A 25,262-nucleotide genomic window follows, 5' to 3' on the forward strand; every position below is an offset into this window, starting at 1 on the left:
GGTCCATGCCCTTTGACCAGTCTCTCCCGCTATTGGAAACATCATCTCCACGTCCAGCCTGCACCTTTCAGTATATGGTATGTTTCATGTGATTCCCCCTCATTCTTCTCATGCATTAACCCTTTCATTCCCAGGATAATTCTTGTAAACCTCCTCTGGACCCTCTCCAACGCCAGCACATCTTTTCTTCAATATGGGTCCCAAAACTGCTAACAATAATCCACATGTTGTCTCACTAATCCTTGATAAAGCCTCAGCTGCACTAAGCGATAATATTCACTGCGCATAATCAAACAACAGATATTTAGTTGTCTCTATTAAGTATATATTTTATTGAAACATAAATATTTCATAAAGCAAATGTCTAACAAGTTGGATAAAGGTAATAAAGGGAAATGTTTTCACAACCAATAGGAGATACACAACAGAGCAGCAGTGGTTTGATCACTTAACAATATTTCAAATCATTTCATATCTCTGGACCCCGTGGTTACTATGGCGTGTCTGAGCAGGAAAGAACCATGTACCGTGAAGATATTCTTCAAACATCAATACCAAGTTTTTCATGCCACAGGCATTTCGTGTAACTGCAAACCTTATAATTAAAACCCCAAAATGTTTAGAAATACTCCCCACTTTACACTGACTGATTTATTTCTGCATGTGTCAAGTAGTGGAGCAATGCTTGTTATCTCTGGTGCAGTGCCCTATTAGTTCAATGTCATTGAGTAGTACAAGGTATTTTGTATCTCCTAGGATCTTTGGCTTAACTTATCCTTCTGAGCAGTAAGAAATTAACCCATAACTAACCATTTAGTGATATTGCACATGTGGGTCTCCGATAGTCCATAAAGCTGATGGACAAGCCAGAAATAGTGTCATGAAGAGAGAGGGATTGATTGAAAACAGAAAATAACCTCTGACTTGCTGGTCTTTGTCAGCAGTGACTTTCATCAGGGCAAAGGAAGAGTTGTATATTCTCTCTCATTTGTTGTGGAAGCCCCTGGGGTAATACTGCTAAAACAATCTTTGTTATGTAATGAGAAATAGTGTTTTAAAATTCTGTACGTAACCTTTAAGTTTATCTTGCACTAAACCAGTTTCTTTAGATCCTTAGAGTTTATAAAGGGAAGAAAAAGATCATTTTATCAGTGTATGGACCCAAGATGAAAGGAGAGTTGTCTTCGTAGATGCGACCTACTATACTGTCCAGCCTCTATATTAAAATATTTATTTGCTTTCACTGGAGGCAGTTTCAGGAAAGAGTACTTTAATATGTAAGGGGCTGCTTCCTGCCCTTCATCTCTGGGCTTCTAATTCTTATAATAGGTAGGAAAGCAAGACGGAGTGGGTTCAGCCTTTATCTTTGCCTCACAGACCATGCAGCTTACAGATTGCCATGGCCTCCAAAAGAATAGGAATCTTTACAATGAACAGCATTTATTTCTAGAATGTATTTTTAATCAACTCAGTTTCTAAGCTGATCTGCTTTATAAGCAGTAATATATGACTGAAACACATTTGCTGCCTAAATTAGGAAGCACAATTCAATAACTGACGGTATTTTTACAACTCCCACCCTACTCAATTATTAAGACAAAATTGCAACAAGACCAGCTATCAAATAAAGTCAGTTTTAATTTCAGAAAAAAAAGACTTCAATTTTATCTACACACAACACAGCTGATTTATACCTTTGTCCCAAATTTTCCACCTGGACTGAATGAATACATTTACTATCACTGATGGGAATTGGATTTTATTCCTGCCAACAGTAATTTTATACATTTAAATACACATTATGAATGTTACCCAGCACAAAACAGTCACCCTCTGGAAGGGAAGAGAGCGAGTGTGAGGGTGAGGGATGACGTATTCCCTCCAAATGTTTGATACAGATGATGTGCCTCTTCCCAAGCACTGAATCCTGGATGCCCCTTAATTTCCCAATCCAGATACATTAGACATCTCTTTTTAGTTTTGGACTCTTTACACATTATGACATCTGCTCAGGTATAAACTCAACCTATATTTGCAGCTGTTGTTGAATGTTGCATTCCTTGTGATAGTGCTGAGTAACCCCTTGGTAACCAAATGGGTGTTTACTTTCGCTCTTCTTCATTGATGCTGTACCCTAGCACTTCCATCTGCTGCAAAACAGAACATATCTCACAGACATGTATTTTCTTTTTCTTTAAATGCACATTTTCTTTAAAAATATAAGGATACCCGCAAACATTACAGAAACCAACGGATGATTCTGTGCTATTTCTCCTCCAAGGAAGGCAAAACAAACTTTGAAAATATTTACTAATTTCTAAAACAGTAAATTCTCTATTATGAATACAATCATCCTATTTTACATCGTCACTTTACACAATTCTGTAAACAAAGCACTCAAAAACGTTCCATTAAAAGTGCTTTCAGGTGCAAGAGTATGCTTCATAAATTAAGAAGACATTTGAAATATGGAAAAAGTATAATCATACTTGTTTCAGTGGCTTATTTATTAAATATCAACACATTCTACCTCATAAACTCCATTCCCTAGGGTCTAATTACAGACGCCAATGCATAGGCAGTGTATTCATAATCCCTGATGTCACAAAGTGATGAAGACAACTTAAAACTGAAGATATTTTGGTTCTATTTGCTTCTACTTTTTGAGTTCCTTAATGCACTCAACTTAACCTTCCTTAGCATTTCCTGCAAATAAATATTGAGATAACCAAAGCAATTATTTTCAGTTGCTCCCTTAAATTCTGTCCCTTGACCAATAACACTTTGCTGTCCAGAAAACTAGCTGAAATAATTATTCTACTGATACCTTGGTATTAGAGTTGCCTCTGAGATTGTCTTTGGACTTTATATCTGTGCTATTTCGAAGACCATCTATTTCCAGCTCCCTTAAGTCATTGAACGTGGCCTTCATTCATTTGAAACTCCCTTTAGTGCACTTCTAGATGGGCTACCTTATTCTACCAGCAAAATGCTAAGCCATCTAAAGTTCTGCTGCTCACCTTTTCCTGAACACCAAATCCCAGTCACCCATTACTCACACACTTCGTGATTTACTTAGGTGTCTCCTTCAAGAGTACCTCAAATTTAAATCTTTCACTCATGTTTTCAAATTCCTCCATCCCTCTCACCCGTCTTCATGTATGTAATCCCTTTCTTATAACCTTCTGGGCCCTCAAATTAATTTCTCCTCATTTCGATGTTCTGCCTTCGGCTGCTATGGCTGTAAGCGTAAGACTTCCCTTCTTAATTTTTTTACTTCAAAAGCTCTATTTATTCCTTTAAGTTGTTCTTAAAACAATCATCTTTGACCAAGCTTTTCAGCATCTGCTCTGACAACTTCTGATGTGGCTCAGAGTCAAGTTTTTATTCGTTGTTTTATTTATTTATTTAGTGACACAACGACAACAAGCCTTCTGCCCCCCTCCCACCTCCGAACCGCACCACTCAATAACCCACCTATATAACCCTAGCCTAATCATGGGACAATTTACAATAAGGTGCTCAATTGTTCTGCATCTATTTGGAAGTCTAGACTTAAAATGGTAAATCCAAACAAAATTCAAATACAAATTAAAAAATTCACCAAAATAAATCTAAAGGGGCATTAGGTATGTAATTTTATTTTATGGAGAGGAGCTTACAAAGTCACTGAGTCTACATTAAAGAGAGTGAAATTCTGCTTTTGGGCACTAAAGAATCTCCACAATGGCCAAGATAGGATTGAAGCTTTGGCTTGGAAGGAGACGTCACCCTGGTAAATAAGATGATGTCTGCACTGGGAACTGCCACCTGGAGCATTGTTAAAATTCCTGCTACTGCACTTTGAAGAAGTTGGAGCACATTTTGGTGGCTAACACTTTCTGGCTGGTTTACAAATTATGCCACATCAGAGGTAGCAACCTAATTGAAACCGTAACATCCCACAGAATAGTCCAACATACTTAAACCCCTTGATCACACTATCAATCAGATATTCACCATACCAGCACTTTATGAGTGGCAACAATTAATGTATGGGTTGTCTTTAAATTCAAATCCTATTGAAAAGTCTGACTATTGTACCACAAAATTCAAGCATGGTCTTTTTAAACTTGCAACAAGAAATCCTGTGAATGTACAACGTGAAATGTTCTAAATAATACAATAATATGCCACAGTGAAATTTTAAAATATCTTTTCTTTCTGTTATAATAAATATTACATACATTAATAAATAATAGCTTTAATGTAAGTCATATTCCCTAAAGGTGACTGACAAGCACACAATCTATCCTATCACACAATGAACTGAAATATATCACAAAATATTGATTATATATTGAAATTTTTTAGGTGCCATTTATTGAGAGAATTGTGATTCAATGAAAAGTGTGCATTATTGGACCAATCAGACTTATGTCCAAAACTAACAAGATGACGAATCACTTAACAGAGTGCATGGATGATCTTTACCTTAGTGTTCTTTTTTTTAAACAATTATACAGAATAATTTGTTAAGTCAAATCTGAGCAGAGCTAGTTTAAGGAACATCCTCCAGAAGAAAACTGGGAGCAATGACAAACAGAGTAAGTATATTTCTAGAGAACATTATGCCCCTCTGACTGACAACATCTTTTCTCAATGCAACTTACCACCTCAATAAAAATGGAATTAACTATAAAATTCCTGGAATACTCTGCAGAATCTCTGTTCTCAACTTCTTCTTTCTCCCACTTTTCTTTGAAACAAAATAATTTATCATGTAGTGTTACTCTTCTGTTGCATTAAATATATTTGCTGTCATGATGAGTGAAGTATTCTAATGACAAAGGAAAACATAAAATTTTTGAAGACCTATTCTAAACTAAAGTGATCTATAAATTCAGTTACATTTAAAAACATCTGTGCATGAAAACTCAATATAAAAACCTATTCCATTTTCTTTAATCTACCAAAAGCCTATTAACAGCAATGGGAATGAAGGAAAATGTAACTGGTGGATCTGAGTTATCTACAATAAAGTTGAAATGCTTCTATCAAACTGCCTTAAAATTTGGTGAGATTTATAATTTAGAAATTAAGTTATTAAAACTGTGTCCTTGATGTCCAAAGATACACAATTTTCATCAATCAAATATTCACCAAATCACTAGAAAACTGGTTGTCAATAATTGTAAAGTCAGTTTGTCTTCAAGCCAGAATAAGTCTATTGTTGATTTGACAGGTTCTCTGCTGAAGGCTGACTGATCAATTCTGGGAGCTAATCCCCAAAATTTTCTAGCAGCATACAGAAACATAATGAAATAAATTTAAGATAACCACGGTCATTAGTTCAACATTACCAAACAATAGATTGAAGATTTGAAGAAATGTGAAATGATATTGAAGTAACAAACCCAAAGTACTGGATAATCATGGAAGGACAGTGAATTGTCCCGATCTGACTTTCTCAGGTTTCAGCAAGTCACTGAGTGAATAGAGGGAGAGAAAAGAGGGAACACTACATAGACTTCTCAACTCTTGTCTTCCAGTGGATAAACTGACTATTGGCATTATGCACAGAATCAGCATAAATAATGACAAGCCCAACTTCTTGACTGACATTAAATTTAAAACAAAGCAGGTCAGAAGATAAGGAGGAGATAACTTTGGTCAGACAATAAAACATTATTGGCAAAATATTCACCATGATTTCTCCTTTAGTCAATGTACCAAAGAACGACAAAATTGCCATTTACGTGATAGGGAGAGGACTTATGAAAGGCAAATTAGAAATAGGCCTGTGAATCAAAAATACACTTACTCTGGCTTTAAAATTGTGCGATTTAAAGTTACACTAAGCTGCGTGATCCACTAGAATATCTGCGTCTGTGTACAAAAGGATTGGGAGGACAATACTGGTGAGGGTGGTTGTACGGTGGAGGTGGAGGTGGCAGAGGGGGCTGGTGACCGGCTTTCACAGGAGTTCCTTGTAGCCTGTCTTCGATTAATTTCTGAGGCGTTGAGCAGGCGGAGTTGGTATCTGTTCCCATTTGATGAGTCGGCGTCTCATTCTGAGGGCTCTCCAGCTTGACAGGTTTCACAGGGAGCACAATGACATTCACAATCTGTTGGCACTGGAGTAACGTTTCAGGGAGATGTTCTACAGCTTCTGGAGCTGCTGAGTTTTCTTGCTTGATGTTAAGGAGGGTACTTTGCTGGACTGCACATTCCTGGTTCCCCGCTGAATTGTGCTGGTAGGCTTGAAGCCTGTTGTGAATTGATACCTAGGTTAGAAATAGTCAATGCTTTGTTACTTTCAATGTTAATTACTTCACACATTACATTTGTTTTCAGATAGTGTACTGAAAAGAAAAGCTATTAATTATCTTAAGGAATTTCATTACAATGTACTTCAAAATTGTTTCAGAAATGTTTCCTGACTTCATAAATCTGAAACAGTATTCTTCTATCACCCAAATGAGAGTTCTTTTTGTCCACAGTATAAGAAAGAGCTTCTGTCACGAAAAGTGAGCGGTGTATAGACTGGAAGTTCAACTGATGTTCTTTCACAGTGTAATTCAGTTGAAAATATATATTTTTTTCCATGAGTGAGATATGATAGCGACCAGTCTCGGTGCACTTTGTATCATTCAGACAATTCAACCAGCCAATTCCTGTCGTGAGTCACCCTTCGAACACCATCGTGATCTGTATCAAGGAATGTGCAACCGTGACATTTGCGGCATAATGTTCCTTTTAGAGCACTGCAGGGGACCTTGACCACAGTACTCTGGTGCACCTGTTGTTACAGTAATATACATGACTTTTGTAATAATCAGTGATTTTCCATAAAGCTCTACAGTATGTAACTAAACACCCTTTGAATAAATTGCTAAAGATTTTTATGGAGTAACTTCCAGAAAGTATTTCTTTCATTGAAGCTGCCTGCTTGTTTCTAGAGAGAGATACATTCTCATTCTCTCTCTCACTCTCTCTCTCTCTCTCTCTCTCTCCCCCCATACCTCCCCATCTCCATCTCTCCATCTCCCTCCCTCCCTTGCTCCCTCCTTAAAGGTTCTTTGCTTAATAAATCAGTTTGAGTTTAACCCACCAGCTGCCACCATATTGTTGAAAATGATACTGATATTGCTGTGTACCTCCAGAGTAACTTCGACTTAGTTACTCTTAGTTAGTTCATAGATGTGTTGATCAGCCTTACTGCTTCAGGAAAGTAACTGTTTTTAAGTCTGGTGGTCCTGGTGTGGATGCTATGTAGCCTCCTACTTAATGAGAGCGGGATAAACAGTCCATGAGCATGGTGGGTGGGATCATTCATGATGTTACTGGCCCTTTTCTGGCACTTTAATGTGTGTGTATATGTATATATATATATGAAACGCAGACACCTCTTTCTCCCTTATTAGGGAGAGAGAGAGCCTGTGGTATGTCAAACATCAGGTGAACAAGTAGTCTTTAGGGTACTGCAAGTCTGTGTATTTTCTGTTGCTTTGATGCACACTTGACTGCTCGGTGATGGGTGCTGATGCTTTTTTATTGCCAGTGGGGGGAGAGGGGATTGTTGCTTGCTACCACTTACGCGCGGGAAGGAGGGGAGCTGGGAGGGAACTTTGGGGTTCTAACATTTAACTGTCATTCATTCTTTGGGGCACTCCTCTGTTTTCATGGACAGTTGTAAAGAAAAAGCATTTCAGGAGGTGTATTGTATACATTTCTCTGACATTAAATGTACCTTTGAAACCTTTGAACATGGTATGTCCTTGATGGCGGGTAGGCTACTGCTGCCGAAGCTGTGGGCAGTTTTGACTACGTGTTGTAGGCCTTGCCTGTCTGCCGCAGTGCAGATTCCATACCGTACGGTGTTGCAGCTTATTGGGATGCTACTAACAATACTGGCCACAAAAGCTACCCCTCTCCCAGGTGAGTAGCCACACTCTGTAACAGCAGTAGATGTAAGAAGGACTCTGCCCACATGCCTTGTCATGCACTTGACGCTGACCCACCTACAGTGGCCTAAATACACCACTGTGTAACTGGGTGTTGCGCCTTCAAGCCAACAGACCACAGATAGTCAGGATGCACAATCACTCCTTCTACCCCATCATTCACAAGATGGGTGCCCCCACCCTGAGGGCTGTGCACTCTGCTCACACAGGACTGCACGGTCAAACACCCGAGTAATCACATTGCCAAGTCTGCCAATGACACAACTGTGTTATGGCTCATCACCGACAATGATGAGACAGCCTACAGAGAGGAGGTGTAGGTCTGGTGCCACGGCAAATAACCTCTTCCTTAATATCAACAAGAGAAAGGAGATAGTTACTGGCTTCAGGAGAACTCACAGTACTCATACTCCCTTTGCATCAGCAGAGGAAACTGCGAGCAGCTTCAAACTCCTGGGGGTGCACATCTCACACAACCTCTGATAGTCACAGAACACATCCTGCACTGTCAGGAAAGCTCACCAATGCCTCTACTTTCCAAAGAGGCTGAAGACAGCTGGATTACGCATATCCATACTCACGTCATTTTACAGATGCACAGTAGAGAACATCCTAACAAGCTGCATCACTGCACGGTACGGACACTGCACTGCAGAGGACAGGAAGGCTCGACAATAGGTAGTCAAAACTGCCCAATGCATCACCAGTACCAGCCTAGCCCCAATGCATCACCAGTACCAGCCTAGCCCCAGTGCATCACCAGTACCAGCCTAGCCCCAGTGCATCACCAGTACCAGCCTAGCCCCAATGCATCACCAGTACCAGCCTAGCCTCAATGCATCACCAGTACCAGCCTAGCCCCAATGCATCACCAGTACCAGCCTAGCCCCAGTACATCACCAGTACCAGCCTAGCCCCAATGCATCACCAGTACCAGCCTAGCCTCAATGCATCACCAGTACCAGCCTAGCCCCAATGCATCACCAGCACCAGCCTAGCCCCAATGCATCACCAGTCCCAGCCTAGCCTCAATGCATCACCAGTACCAGCCTAGCCACCATCAAGGACATACATACAGAAAGATGCCAATTAGTGGTGCGGTGTTGAACAGAGCTAAACTGATCACTACTGGTGTGATATTCAATATTCTATATTTTGTTCACTTGCTTTTTGCTCTTTACTCAATTTGTTCTTTTGTCTCGTGCGTCGGGTGTTTGACATTTTCTTGAAGGGGTTCCATGGCGTTTTCTATGGCTGCCTGTGGGAAGATGAATCTCAGGGTTGTATACTGCATACATACTTTGATAATAAATATACTTTGAATCTTTGAAAAGGGCCAGTAACGTAATGAAGGATCCCACTCTCTCCAATCTATGTAACATCCAGCCAGGAAAACCAGACTCAAAACCAGTTACTTTCCCGAAGCAGTAAGGCTGACCAACATCTCCAGCTACTAACCAGCCCTAAACCATAACTACTTTATTTCCTGTTAGTCACCTCATGTACAGACACATCTGTGCCTAGCTTCACTTTATGGACAATCAATCCATGTAAATATGCTGTCTTAAGTATATTGTGCTTATTATTATGTTATTACTATTGTCGTATTCTTTATCTTTGCATCTTTTTTTGTGCTGCATCAGATCCAGAGTAACAATTATTTCTTCCTCCTTTACACTTGTACACAGGGGATGACATTAGACAATCTTAAATGTTGAATCTACTGCTCATCCATCGAATGCTGTGAGTTTTGCTGTGCGCAGACCAGCTCTCTTCAGCCTCCTCAGAAAGGAGAGGCGTTGGTGAGCTTTTCTCACTGTGTAGGATGAGTTCTGGGACCATGAGAGGTTGTGCGAGATGTGCACTCCCAGGAGTTTGGAACTGCTCTTAGTTTCCACTGCTGTGCCACCAGGTGTGGGAGTGGTGTGAGTTGTCCTGAAGTTGATAATGATCTCTTCTGTCTTGTTGACATTAGGAAAGAGGTTATTTGCCTTGCAACAAGCATCAAGCTCCTCCACCTCCTCTCTGTAGGCCATCTTATAGTTGTTGGTGATGAGCCCCACCACTGTCGTGTCATCGGCGAACTTGACAGTGTGACTAATTGGGTGTTTGGCCGTGCAGTCATCTGTCAGCAGAGTGTACAGTAATGGACACAGCACAGAGCCCTGGGGGGACCTGGGACGATGGGGAGGGAGGCATAGTTGTGCATCCTAACTACCAGAGGTCAGTTGATTGGGAAGTCCAACACCCAGGCGTACTTAGACCGAGGAGGTCTGTGGGACAACAGTGTTGAATGCCAAACTGAGATCTAGAAACAGCATTCTGACATAAGTGTCCTTGTCTTGTAGGTGTGTCAGGGCCAAGCGCATGACAGATGCTATGGTCCTGTTGGTAAGCCTACTGGTGAGTGTGCAATGTGACAGGAATGGAGCTTGTGATATGTGACTGTGTTTCTGCTACCTGCTCAGTTCAGAGGCAATTAGTGTGGCTTAACAACCCATGAACGGATAATTTAAAATAAATATGATTGAACAGTATGGAGCAGATTGTATGTCAACCCAAATGCAGCCAGGCCCATCTTTAGGCACTCTTTTGGGTGTGTACAGGGAAGTGGGAACACATATTATAACTGTGGAACTCTCAAGAATATTCCTGCTTCCTTAGAGCATCAAAATATTTTATCACTGATGTACTTGAACCTCCTCAAGCCAGAAACCTGAATACATTGAGCATTTTTTGTTTTCTCCTGTTTATTCTGTCTGTAGAAACTCTGATTTGTGCATTAAAGGTCAACAAACAATATCCTCTGAAAAGGTTGGTTCCCATTTAGGATGGTGTTGGCGGGAATTGGGTAGTAAGATATACCCTGACAACATTGTGGTCAACAGTCCTGTCCCTGTCCCAGCCCTGTATCCCTCACCTTCCGCTCACACCTGTACTGAATCAGTGTAGAGGAGACTTTCCTGGCAATGACCCACCCAAAGCTTGTGTGGCACTTTTTTTAACGGGCATGAAAGCTTTATGAAGATAGATGCAAGTATATAATTCCACCTAGTTTCTCTTTGCTGCTTAGTTTAATGTAGGATATTCCCAGCACAATTGAACAAGGTAATAGGCTAGAGAAGAAGCTGCAAGTATTGAGTGCAAATCACCATGAGAGAGGCTGTGCTCTGTATCTACACCTGTCCACACTGATTCAGTGAAACGCAGCTAGATTTAGCTTTGGTCTGTCTTCATTTCCTGAGGAACACCATGACTTATTACATCTAAACAGCTTTTTTACAACTGCTCAACATAATCAATATCAATATCGTTAGTTATCGTCACAGGTCACTTTGAAGCTCACAGGCATATGAAGTCCCATTTGTACTTTCTTTCAGATGGCAGGACCAGTCACAATTTTGCCCTGCCACGAAATTGGTTCAAAAATTTCTGCCATGGTAATGGCAAGGCTAACAGAGCCCTGTGCAAACGTAATGGCACCTTCAGTCAAGGGCAGACATACAATTAGATCCCGAAGTCAACAATTTTCTGCTGAAGATTCATTACTTCACAGCTCATTCAAATGCAGGCGGCAGCATGAACTTGCTACACTTACATAGGAGAGGTGAAGTAATCTTGGCACAGAAAGTTAAATCACATTATTTCGATGGAAGTATATTCTTAATGACATGGGTAGTGTCAATCACTGCTTTTTACCCCTCTTGACACTGCAAATGAATTATTACAAGTGCAATATTTTTAATTAATATTAGGGATTATAAAAATGAAGACTGCTTTCTAACTTTTTTCCCTTCCCTCCTTTTCAGTATTTTCTATTTTCCTCCTATGCCTGATATGACTTTGAATTCATAGCCAGACTTATGCTTGTTTCAAGCTCTATTTTGTTCATTTAACAACCATTCAAATAGATTGTTTAAGGAGAAACACAAATGCCCGTCCCATCATACAGAACCATGCAGGGCACCCATTTCCATCTCTAGCTTCTGATAAAAATGTGCAAGGGCTGGAAGTATGGAAATGAAATGATCACAGGCAAAACTAAGTTTAATGGTTTGCTATTGTGATTTTCGCTCTTTGTTACATGCAAGCAGATTGTGATGCCACAGTCAGAATTTGTTCATCATTTTTATTTAACAATAGTAAAAAGTGTGGCCATAACTAGTAATGTGGGTTCTCCCAATTTCCCACCATATTTTCAGGAGAAACCTCTTGTAGATTTCCACACATTTCCTCTGATATTTGCAGAAATATTGGGAAAACCTTCCTGACTGTAACTCTGCCTTTGTGCTGCTCCAATTTCATAGCTGGATAGACAGTTATTGCTTCACTATCACATAAAGGATTGAAACTTGAGACACGTATGTCTGTCACATTAAGGATCCAGTGTGGAAATGGTTAAAAGATAGGTGGTGTGTGTCTTAAGTCTTCCACCATCTGCATTCATTTTCAGCATTTCTTCTCAACTGAGGGTGCAGGATGACAAAATTACCTTAACAAGCACATTACAGATATTGCAAGTCATCTGACTTCTTTGCTGCAGCGAATTCAAGCCATCACCATTCACAACAATCTTCCACGCGATGAATTGGTGAGGCTCACTTGGTTTTGTGGAAAACCACTGGTATTCAAAAGGACATTTGAGGGAGTATTTGGCAATGAATGTGACAAAGTGATGCAGTGCAAGGTATTGGTAAATTGAAAAGGAGTGTCAGGAGAACCTAACAGTGAGCAGCAATCGATACACTCAGCACATTGTGATATACCATGGAAACAGAATCAGTGGGATATTGCCAACTCTATCTCTCCTCTTGTGTACAGGGAAAGGAGAAATGCCTCAAAAAGTGATGGGGATTTAATAGTGACTTAGGAGGAGATTACTTCCTAAACTAAATCTGTAGGCGACAATGGATCAGAGAAGAACAAGCTTTGTGCAGAGATTCCTTGTAATGAAGCAAAACATTGAATGGTCGTAAAAATACATCAGAAATATAAAAGAAACATGCATGCTATTACTGTAAAAGTAATATCTCACTATCCAGGCACATCTTATACATGGTTGGATGAGTTTCTTCAGTCAAGTTGAGAACATTCTTCTGTCCTTCCTCTCCAGATTCCTCTCCCCTTATTCCAATCTCCAGTCACCTTCCTGATCTCTTTCCTTCCACCCACCTCCAATCTCACTTCATCCACAATCTCATATTCACCCCAAACCATGCAACTCCATCATCCTCTCCATTAGGTCTAATCCTCTCTCCTCATATCACGACAATCCAAGAATTTTCTCCTTCACGTACCCTTTCTTGTTCTATCCTCTAATCCTGGCTTCCCTCCTACTCCAATAAGTAATCTCCTGACAATACTTTGTCCTGATCTCCTAACTTCTCCATGTGTGGTGCTTGATTAAAAGCAGATGTTGTAAAGCCTCAGACAAGTGTGTGAAGGAATGCATTTTGGAATGTGAGGCAGGAGAATCTTCAGGTCCCCAGCCTGAGTGCCAGCCAAAAGGAGTTTCTTGTTTTTACTAATAGATAATATCTGTACATTTGTATTGAAATGGGTTCTCTGAACCCAGATCTTCTTGGGATTCTGGTTGTTTGGATCTCAGTAGGTTTCTGGAACTTTTTCTGGAAAAAAAAGGATATACTTTTGTCCTACTACAGTTGGCCTACTGGTAGCCCCTGGTGAAAAATACCTTTTATGATCCGATTATTTGTCCCATCTGCTGATCTGGTGAACATGATATTTTCCTGAGCATTTTAGCATTTGTTTCTGGGAGTTTGCACAAAACCTTCAGGCAGGCTGTGTTTGGAACTGCCAGGAGTGGCTGCTCTGTGAATATAACACTGGGCAAATCGTGAGAACACAGAGCTCACTCTGCTGCAATCCTTCCCTCTGTTGGGCAACCTACAATGTTATCAATTACTAACTCACTTTTTTTATCTTTCCTTTTTGAATAATTTACAGAATGGATAAATATTATCCATTTTTCTGAAAAGATATTTTACATTAGGAATAATTATGAAGTTCTAAGAAATTTGTTGCATAAAATTATCAAATTACTTCTAACTGACAGAGACATTGCAATACTTAATTGTTGAAGATCTAATTTTAGAGTTGGATAAAATATGGGGATACCACAGGAAAATATAGATTAGATGTGAAATGAGCCATGCCCTTACAGAATGAAGGAGCCTACTGAAAGGACCTTTTCATTCCTCTGCTCCCAATTCCTACATTCAATTGTTCTAAGGTGTAGACACCTGCAACTTTACTATTGTCATATCCAAAATGAACTGGATGAATGCTGCATTAAGAAGGAAGTTTTGATCATGTTCAATTGTTCTAAGATGTAGACATCTACATGCTTACAATGGTCATATCCAAGATGAACTGGGTGAATGCTGCATAAAGAAGGAAGTTTTGATTCAATGAAAAGGAAGGATGGTAAGTCATTATTCTGAATGTTATTATAAGCTCATTTGTAGCCTCTTGTGGACAGACATTTTCCCATTCTATGAAGATAATAAGACATTAGTTGAGAAATGCTACCTAGGTGACTCAGCATAAAATTCAGCAGGACATTACAGCTTTGAAGAAATAGCTTTTTCATTTTATTTTCTCCTTTAATTTCCCCCATTTCTCTACTCATCAGGCTATTCTTAAAATGTTGCAAATATATACAAAACGCAATGCTTCCAAAACCTAACTATTTGACAAAGTAATCCTGCATGATCTTCTTTTCCTCAGGACCAAAACAGAAAAAAGCACTTTTCAAAAAGAAACAGGTATTGGAGAAGAGAGAAAGGAGGGCAGAGAAAGTGTTGGGAGTATTTAAAGAGAGACAAGGAAAAGGAAAGAGACCGAGAGGGTGGCAGAGAAACAAGCAATTCTATGTCAGAGAAGCAGAGAATACAGTGAAAGCATTGGAGAGAGCACCCAGCAAAGTCAAGAGTAATAGTAACACATTTGTACTTGTAGAATGCCCTTTACACGACATCCCAGACATTTCTTTGGAGTAATATCAACCTAAATTAGAGAGGAGATGGGAAAATCTATGGTTTTGATGAAACATCTCAGAGAACAGAAGAAGTTAGAGAGATGGAGATGTTTTAGGAGGGAATTGCATCTGAAAGTACAGCACTGACGATGGACCAATTCGATTCAGAGGTGTATGAGGGGCCTTGGTAGGAGGACCACAGATGTGTTAGAGGGTTGTAGGGTCAGAGAATACTTACAGACTTAGGGAGTGAAAAAAACTGAAATCAGAGTATTTTAGAATCATAGCATTCCTTATCAAATCAGCAGTGTACGCCAGTTAGCACGCTGATGAAAGGTGAACGGAATTTATGCTGAATTTGTTTGCAGACAGCAGTGCTTTTGGTGCTTTGATAATCGAGAGTGGAAGATGGAGGCCAGGTTGGAACGTGGTTAAATAACCTGTCCAAAGTAATAAAGGCTCTGATGAATTTCAGCAGCGTTTGGGAATATAAACTAGGTGGAAAATTTGTGAACTTGCTTTTAATGTGCAAACTTTGAAGGACACTGAAATTTCAGGCAACCTGTTTCTGTTTTTGACTGTTCCCAAGAAAAATGAAAGCAGTAGTAGGGAAAGAAGTGGGGACGGAAGACAATGTCTTCAATCCTCTTAATTAAAATAACTAAGGAAGAGAACATTGGGATAGTAACAAAAAACTGTCTAAAGTTAAGAAGAAAGTGGACAAATCAAGATAGACAAGCATTAGATCAAAGCAAACTAAGCAAGCAGAAAACTATTAATAATGAAAGAAGTTGCGTAAGTGACCAAATAATCAAAAACATGTGATCGAATTGTGAAGGTAGAGAAAGCACTGTGGCAAAAAGATATAACCTGAAAGATGACTGGAAGATAGTCTAAAATGTTGTTTATTCTTTTCACTGTTCTGTTTGGCTGGTCAACCCAAATGTTGCTCAATCTTTTAATGAATAACTTTATTTCACATTGCTCATTCTAATTTCATTTTAATCACTTATTTAAATTTATGAACTTTTGTTCTTGTTTAATTTGAACTCAAAATATGGGAGAATATATTTGATAAGAAATTAATCGTAGCATCATGGAAACGTAGCACAGAGATAGGCCATCCTGCTCATTACGTCTACTGTAAACGAAACACATTTAGGCTACTCCGTACCTAAAGTCTTTTAACTTAGTCCCAACATTACAGTTCAATAAGTGCTTCTACTTGTTTAATATTGAGAGTTTCTGCTTCCAGACAGCCAGTTCTAAGATCCTATCCCTTGGATGATTTTCTTTTCTACTGATCCCTCTATGAATTAGCTTAAATCTACATTTTCTAATTACTGACAATGAAAACTATGTCTTTCTATTCACTCTGAATAAGTATTTCATAATTTTATACATTTCAACTAGCTCTCTACACAGATCCCTTCATTTCAGAAAAGCAAATCCCAACTTCAACTCCTGCAATATGTTTGTAAATTCCTCTGCATCCTCTATAGTGCTGACACATGCTTCCAGTAATTTGGTGACCTGAAGCTGTGAGCTAACTAGTACTTTACATAGTTCCATCACAACCTCAGTGGTGTTATATTCAATGTCACGGCCATAAAGGCAAATATGCCCAGTGTCGTTTAATCAACTGCCAATCTGTTCTGCTACATTTGGCAATATTGAAGAATACAATTGAAAATTAAACTAGAAGAGCTGGCAAATATTGTGCAGACAGAAATCTACTCTGTGGTTCAGGGGAGAAAATAGAATGGGTATAGAAAAAGAAGGCGAAGTGGAAAAAAAAGTAAGAGGAGTCTGCACATTCTTAAGGCTTAATGAGAAACTTGCAACTAAGGAGAGAAGGAAGTTTAGTAGTATTAGGGAGAAACAACCACAATGATGGGGAACATTGAATACAGAAGGGAGTCAGAACAATCTGAGAGCAGATAATGAACTCCCACACTGATGCAATGAGAAAAACAAACTAAGGAGAAAATGAAGAAGAAATTATAGATGTTAACAAGAATTAAATCAACGTGGGAGTTGTTCGCGGGATAATGGAGGAAACAAAAATAGTCTGAGGATACAAGATACATTCAAAGGAGCAGAAAGGACAACAGAAAACTCATTATATACATAAGAAAGAAAATGAAAGTAATCTCTAACATAAGAAACTTGTGGATGATGTCCAGGAAGTGGGTATCAAAGAAAACTGGCAAAACACTGGATGGGTTATTGCACATCCCAGAGTAAAGCAAGGAAGTTCTGATGTACAAATGGAAAGAGATGAGGATTTGCGATGCTTAGAGATTCTGTAGAGATAAAATAATTAATATGGGGAGATTATGTGCAGGACAAAATGGTGTTGGTGCAGGAGTAGACTAAATAGAAACATAATGGTTGGTGTGGAGTCAGTGGAGAATACACTTTGTTTCTGTCCTGTATGTCTGTGATTCTAAATGGGGAAAGATGAAATAAAACAATCAATCATTCTGGAAGGATTGGAAGTCGAGAAAGATAAAAATCATTTGAACAAAGAAGTAAGCCACAGAGCAGATAAGAATGTAGAAAAGTGAAAACAATTAAAAGACAGTTGAGGAATTACATTGGAGAAGGAGTAGCCAAACAAAGGGGAGAACTAGTGGCTTGAAAGGAAATTGAAGAGTTCTTCAAAAGGGAAACAACCTTTGGCAATGAAAAGCAAAAACTGGAGACAGAAGGAATAATTTTAGCAATTTCTGGAGGTGACAGAAAGAAGACAGAATAAGTAGTCAGTTAGTGGAGAAACAATCTGAAGGTGATATAGAGCTTTATAAATAATCCAAGCTGGAAGGCAATGGGAGAGACAATAAATTCCTAGAGAATGAGGACAGTTTGTTTTCATTAGATCATCTCTCCTGATTTATTTTAAGCAATTATTGCTCAGTAATATCAACAGAAATAGGAAAACAAATAAATGATGTTAATACTGATGCAGATTCTTTGTTTGCTTTGACATGCCTTGCTTTAATGATCTCAGGACTTAATTGTTCTAAATTCATTCATGTGCCCTAAAAGGAACTAAAGGACCATGCCAGATCTGTGGATTTTAAATTCAATTGTAGGCAACTATGAAGCAAAAACACAGACCTATTCCAAAGCAGGAGTGTCTTACCTCCACAGCGTTGTTAGTGGTCTTGTTTTCTCCAGACTCTTTTTTGCCTTTAAAACAAAGAATACATTTTTTGACATCAGTTGAGATGCAGCTGTCCGTAGTGCTGAATTCTAGCTGAGTTGTGGTACTCCAGTCTTTCTTAATCTTCACCAATAGATATTAAAGGGATTGTGTTTTATTGACAGTGCCTTCTTTTTTTTTTAAGTGGTCTGGTTGGAAAAGCATTTACATTTGCTTGTGGCACTCAGTCCCTGCCACGTTCTCATATTTTTGGTCCATTTTCAATGACATCATGAATGACCATATCATTTACTAGTCAGTATTTCTATTCATAATGTTATTTGGCAGCTATTCAATATATCATGCCAAAGGGACCATAAACAAGTTTTTTTTCTGACAGCCAATTTTTAAATAACAATTAAAACCAATACAAACTGTTAAGATACAGTAATGATAAAAGGGCAATATATATGTATCTCCCATCCTAATATTTAGGAAGTGTGAGTAATTCAGCCAAGTAACTTTTTCTATATTAGTCCTTTTACAAATTGTTCTTTTTTCAAAAATTGGAATACTGTCACCAATACTGAATTCTAAAAAATTATATAGTTTTAGTACAGACCATCAGGGATGCATATTTTATTCTCCTGCTGTGTTTTCTTTACAAGTTAAGCTAAGGCTTCCTTTTGTTTAAGCCTTATCGAAAAAAAAATCTCCAACAAAGACTGCACAGACAAAGGTATGTGTTTTTTATGTCTGGCCGGCTCGGAGAAGAAAGATTATCTCCATTGCTCACCATATGCATGAGTGATTATGTACAAAGTTATAAGGTCAGTGACCTTAATGCTCATTGTAAAAAGTACATCATTGAGACAAACCAGAGTCAAATAAGTTCTTGTGAGTGTATCACAAAATGAAATAACTAAACATGCACTATATAGTAACCTCTCCACCCCTTGTTCCTCTAATGTTCCATTTTAGGAACTAAGATGGGCAAATTGGACCACACTGGAAAATAGGCTGAAGATAATGATGTATGATTAATCCAGCCTTGTGTGATCTAGAGCAGTGTACACAAATATCTTGTGTTCATTTTAATGATCTTAGTGAATACTTAATATTATTTACATTTTTGTCAACTTTATGACATGGTCAAAAAGGTTAAAATTCTTGTGGCCAAGCATCAGTTCAAGATACCTAGTACTTGTTAGCTAGTCTGTATCTACTACAGCAGAGGCATGTTGTGGCTGAAACCTGAAACTAATAGAAGTCATTCCACACTAATGGTTCAATTGCAAGAGAGTGTTGAAGAAGACACGCCATCACCCAATCTGACAATGGCTTCATCAGCTCAGATGCTGACTCAACTCATTCTGTGATGGCCAGCTTTGAGATAGCATCTGCAAATAATGAATCACTGGGCCTGAGTGAGCTGCAGCCCGGGGAGAACGTGAGAGCTGGTGGCAAGGCTGTGCATTCCTGCTGCATAACATTCAGATGGGAACTTGAATCGAGGACCTACACAAAAACACTAAAAGCTGTTAACAATGACATATTCAGTGTATTGAGCAAGGATGTATGCATGCATGCAGTTTTGCAGAGAATGGGTTTGTATGGCTCCAGCCTCATGCAGGTTTTTTGTAATAGACCCTTGAGGTCAGGCTTTCCAGCATGGAGGTAGTGTCAGTTACATTTACAAGTTTGCAGACCCCACCATCACACAGAGTCAAATGGCAGCACCAATCTCAGCTTCTTCTCCAGCACCATCAGTAGCAGAAGCTCAGACTCCTGGCATCATGGGTCAGAATGCCAGCATTCAAATATGGTTTCATGGATTTGTCAAAGCAATTCAACATCTGCCCTTGAAATGATTGCTAAATTGCTAAGGCTATGTCCACACTACGCCAGATAATTTTGAAAACGCCGGTTTCAAGTAAAAACGACAGGCATCCACACTAAGCGTTTTTCAAAATATCTCTGTCCACATTAGACGGATATTTGGGCGAATCTCCTCCTACTGGGCATGCGCAGGACACACAGAAAACAGGCGAAGAGGAAACGGTATACTTGGTGTGCGTTTGTCCAGTTACGGAGTAGAAAAAGTTAAAAGGAATTGCTCTTGGCTCTCGCGCAGGAGGACTTAAAACTGAAAAAAAACAAATACTGGAGCGTATGGAGGCAACGGACAGGGAGTTCACGGACAGTATGACCAAGCTGATGACGAACATTGAAAAACTGACTAACTCTGTTGCATTAATAAAGCACCTTGTTAAATGTATAAAAACATGTCTGCATCAGTGTTATCTTGTATTTCCACACAATGTTACATCAGGCTGTTACACATCTATTGTCAGAGAAGTACTTGCATAAATAGGTAAACCACCTTGGTTCTTGGTTCTTAGTTCTTGATCCTCCAAAATATTCCGCATGGAATTTAAACTGGAGGTGGCAGAGGGTGTTTTCTGTCCTTACCTTCATACAAGTAAGGACAGAAAACAGGGCAAAGTGAGTATACTTATATATTCAGTAAGCTATGGGTCAAAGTATTTGGTGAGTACATTTCTAACTCTTCTGGCTTCAGTCTCGTTGCCGTCTGTTCTGAAATTGTTAGGTTCTGCAAAGCACAGAATCAAATATCACTGTGATGGTTGTACGCTCTAGTATCAATTGTTTGGCGACAATAAAGTAGTAATAATAATAATAAAACATTGAAATGCCGTGCTGCCGCCATCTGTCGCGGCACATCATGACAGCGGTTTTAAAAAGCTCCGGTTACCCCGTACAAACTGCAACAGATATTAGGCATTTTCAGATTTATTCACTCTGGAGACCGTTTCTGAAAATCTCTATTTTTGGGGGCTGAAAACGCCGTTTCAGTGTGGATGGAAGGTCAAAACGAAGAGCAAAAGCTTCATTTTCAAAATTATCCGGTGTAGTGTGGACGTAACCGAAGGTAAATTTATAGCTGTCTCTGCCTAATTAACAACCTATGCACCTATCTTCTCTCCACCCAGGGGGATTGCCAGTAGCTCAATGGAGCATAAAGTAGTTATCTATCCTCATGATTTATTCTGCTGCTTCTATCACTCACTTAGTGAGGGGGTGTGGGGCAGTATGGACTGCAGTGGACTTTGGACTGCAGTTATACTGTATGTCTGGTAGATGGAAGGTCCTAGACTGCAGTGGCAAGCTGGGCCTCACTCCTGCCTGATGAAACTATGAGCCCTGTAGACTGTTGAAAATAAAAATAAAGTCGCTACTACCCTGGTACTTTTGATGATAACTTTATGACCATTGAGTACGATCACAGTTCAGTTACTCAATCAGGGAGCAAAACAGTCTCTGCAGGTAGTGCAGTGATTTCACAGCTCAGCGGGCCTGGGTTCAGTTCTGACCTCCCCTCCGATGCTATCTATGCAGACTTTGCACATTATCTTTTAGATGCTCCAGTACCCTCCCACACAAACTGGTTAATGTATTTTGACCTTTGTGTTATTAGGATTTTTTTGTGGGTGACGGTGGGGGGGGGGGCGGATTGTTGTTAATTGGCATGCAAAAGAAGACAGATTACAGGGAACACACATCGATGTTGCTGCTGTATTCATCAGCAACTTTGATGTGTGTTGCTTGAATTTCCAGCATCTGCAGAATTCCTCCTGCTTTCAGATTACAGGGAAATGATTTGGGGAATGGGATTGATGAGGTTGCCTTGAGAACTAGCAAAAACACAGTGGGATGAATGGACCCCTTTTAGGTTGTAAGGAAAATGGTACACCTGCACTTGCCAAACATTTTAGGATTCAAATATGGAGTTGTCAGGGTAACATGAATGCAATCCTTTCACTTTGGCAGAATTGCAATCACGCTGCCTTGGTGGTCCTGTGATAGACAGTCACTGTCCTGGACAAGGGCTCCTTGTTTTTTTTTTTTGGCCAGGCTCAGCTTTCTGAACACCAGTTGCTGATATTTGTAAAAATCAAACAATTAACTATAAATAAGTTAAACTTCCAACCAGTATTCTTTGTATAGCTTCTGGTCATAAACGGGAGCCAGTCTTCAGTTCTCAATGTAACTTGAAAGCAGTAATTAGTTTGAAAGGACAGCGGAACAAATACTCTGTCTGCAGAGCCCTAGATATGCTGGCTCACAGCACCTGGTCTAACTGCTGAAGAGGTGCAGTGTAAGACAATGGGTTATTTAATCTGGCTTGTTTCAAAACTAGATAATGCTGGCTAAGTTGTTTAGTTCAAGGAAACTTGCAGCCTAGATGGATAATATCATTTAGCATATTAAACAGCTGATCTGTTAATAGTTGGAAGATTTGCGTACTCATGGAGTTAAATTCATAGCATTCTGAGAACTCCGTCTCCAGAAGCTTTTAGACCATTTGTGTGGTATCTGGAAAAAAAGATCATTTATGTGTGAAGTCATCCAAGTGGCAAAAAGGCAGTAACAGTTAGAGAGCAGTTCAGGCTTTTTGGGCATGGTCTAAGAACATCAAGAAGCATGACAGAAACACAAGATAAATTAGAATCTGTTCATCTGCGTTCGATTTCTGCAATGGATGACTGGCTTGTTCATGGTTCAGTGGTGTGAATTTTTAGCTTAATGGAAGTGTCCCTGTGTTTGGAAATCCTTTGTGTTTTAGAAATGATTTTTAATTAGGAAATTATTTAATAGATAGAAATCCACTGTTAGTTTTCAATCTGTTTTAAGAATGTTGTTTGGATTTGAACAAGTAACGCTAAAAAATAAATGAATGGCATTTAAGCTACTTTGCTAGTTGGAAGTAACTCCTCCTTTCGTAGTGGGGAAGGGAGCCCACATTTAAATACTGGGTATTGGCAGCTAATCTCACGGTGGAGGATGAACAGTGAAGTGAACTTGTTTTTGAAGATTGGGTAGTTACAGGATAACCTCTCTTTTGTGAGGGTACCCTTTGCTATTGTTGACAAGATAATACTGGGAAGTTTCTATCATTTTTTGTTCTTCTTTCAGATTTCCAGCATTTGTAATTTTTATGAGTTTGACAGGATCAGCAATAAGAACCAGCAACCTACACTCCTGCAAATCTTTGGCAAAACCTTACTGTAATTGAAAATGCTTTTAAAACAGCACCATCATGGGAGGAGGGTGAGGACCTACTTTCAGTGATAAATCCTGAGATGTCTCCATCAGTTACCTGCATCACTGGTGCCTACTTTGACTGTACTGGTGTCACATCTCTATAACAGTAAGACTGATGTCACTATTTCCCTAATCCATATCTTAACCTGATGTATGAGTTTCACAAGTATCACAATATGGCATATCGTACAGATCATGTGACAGGTGTGTACATGAGCAGCACACAGTAGTGCCCAATTGGTCATAACAGGGCATAAATTTGCCACCTGAAGTTGTACAATATCTGAGTGATGAAACACTTTACAAACTAACATCTGTGTGGAATAGTAATGACATTAAAGAAATATGTTGCCTTAAACAATGTCAATGAAGTTCTATAGACCCTACCATAATGTAATGAAATACATTGACCATTTTTCACCCAGCAAGGACCAACCAGCAACAATGAGATTAAAGATCATAGTCTGTCAAGCCACGTTGGTAAAAAGTGAAATATTACCTCGGATCAATATTCCCTCTAATTTTTTTTACAGCTGCGTGGACCAACCATTGCTCTGAGCAGGAAACATTTACATGATCTGAAAATTGTGCAGGACTTCATAATGATTTTTTCAAAATATACATATTATGAATATTTTAATGAAAACTGAAAAATCACAAACTTGATTTCACTTATTAAATGAAGGGAATAATTAATACAGTATAACAAAGAAAATACTTCACATTTAACAAACTTTTTCTCGTCTGCCTTTATTCCAGCTGTGCGGCAACAAAAGCTATGTGTGTGGGAGCATTTCAGTTACTGTGTGATCACACACTTGTGCAGCTTAGAGGGAACATTGCCTAGGATAATGGGTAAACCCCTCACATTTCAAATAGTTCAATATTACTTTGTAATTCCATAAGAAGCTGTGGACCTTTTGTTTAATATTTCTTCTATAATATACTGAGCCGTCAAGTGTGCCAGAGAAATATCACCTGGTTTGCATCCTCCAATACCTTCAAGAGAGTTTGAACCATGGGTTTCTGGCTCAAAGTCACTTTAATGAACTTACATTCTTTCCCCTAAATACAGCTGTTACTGTTCAGGGTATTATTGTTGTTGAGAGATATTTCTAGGCAACTCTTATTTTCCATCCGGCATCATATTATACAACATCTGGTCTTGTAAGCAACCTTATTCCTGGGTCTTTGATGATGAAGGATGTGACTATACTGGCTTTGTCCACACTACTATTCAAGTAGACTCTCCCTGACCACTGTGGTCTCACTATTTAACCCTGCACATCTGCCTCACCTCTCCCCTTCGCTCACAGCTATTTCCATCAACCATGGCACTGCTCCTGGAAGCTATCAGTGTAATCCAGCCCTTCAGTTGGATTGAATAGGGGACACCAGGCTTGATCTATGACTTAATAATATAAAAGAAAGAGAATTAAATACTACTACATACTTAGAAGAAATAAAATGTAAAAGGTGATCTGTAACGAACTTTTCAGGCTTGTGGGGGGCGCCAGAGAGTGCTGGGCTCTAAGGTTTTTAGAACACCTGAACTGGTAAATTCTTGTTTAATGGGAGTAGTTACTCATTTAGAGTTCTTGTATTTTTCTCAAGTGACTCACTCTTTGTAATACGGTCACCTGTTGCTTCCGCTTTAAGCGTCCTATGTAAGCACTCAAGGTCATCAAGGCTCTCAAGGTATCCCATGGCCCTTCAGGTTTCCCATGGCCTTCAAGCTTGAGATTCCCTTTGGGCTTCCCAGTCTCTCAAGTGTCTCGGAGTTCCCAGGTCTCTGTGTCTCTCAAAATTCCCAAGTCTACATGCCTCGCGAGGTTTCCCAGACCTCTCTTGAGGCTCCTCTCAAGTTCCTCAGGTCTCCCTCTTGAGATCCCTCTCGAGTCATCCTTGGATCTCAAGTTTTCAAGTCTCCCTGGGCCACCAGGTACTAGCCATAGGGAGAGGGTTTTTAGGGCACCTGAACTGGTTAATTGTTGTTTAATGAGAATCATTAACCATTTAGAGATTCCTGTGTTTTTCTCGA

General features: G+C 39.4%; 1 protein-coding gene across 2 annotated transcripts in view; it reads right to left on the reverse strand.

Annotated features, from left to right (window-relative positions):
* Positions 1–318: 318 nt before the first annotated feature.
* The window catches only part of LOC134351595 (IQ motif and SEC7 domain-containing protein 3-like), a 422,303-nt gene continuing 397,359 nt past the window's right edge, over positions 319–25,262 (reverse strand). Inside the window, exons 13-14 of one of the 2 annotated variants that reach the window (XM_063057957.1) lie at positions 18,095–18,141; positions 319–6,266 (exon numbers count right to left, since the gene is read on the reverse strand). In XM_063057957.1, coding sequence (XP_062914027.1) covers positions 5,832–6,266; positions 18,095–18,141 — 482 coding nt within the window. In that variant the 3' untranslated portion in view covers positions 319–5,831. The remainder of the gene's footprint in view (positions 6,267–18,094; positions 18,142–25,262) is intronic. The other variant, XM_063057959.1, reaches the window with a different exon arrangement.

This window comes from Mobula hypostoma, chromosome 9 (genome assembly GCF_963921235.1).
Source record: "Mobula hypostoma chromosome 9, sMobHyp1.1, whole genome shotgun sequence".
NCBI lineage: Eukaryota > Metazoa > Chordata > Chondrichthyes > Myliobatiformes > Myliobatidae > Mobula > Mobula hypostoma.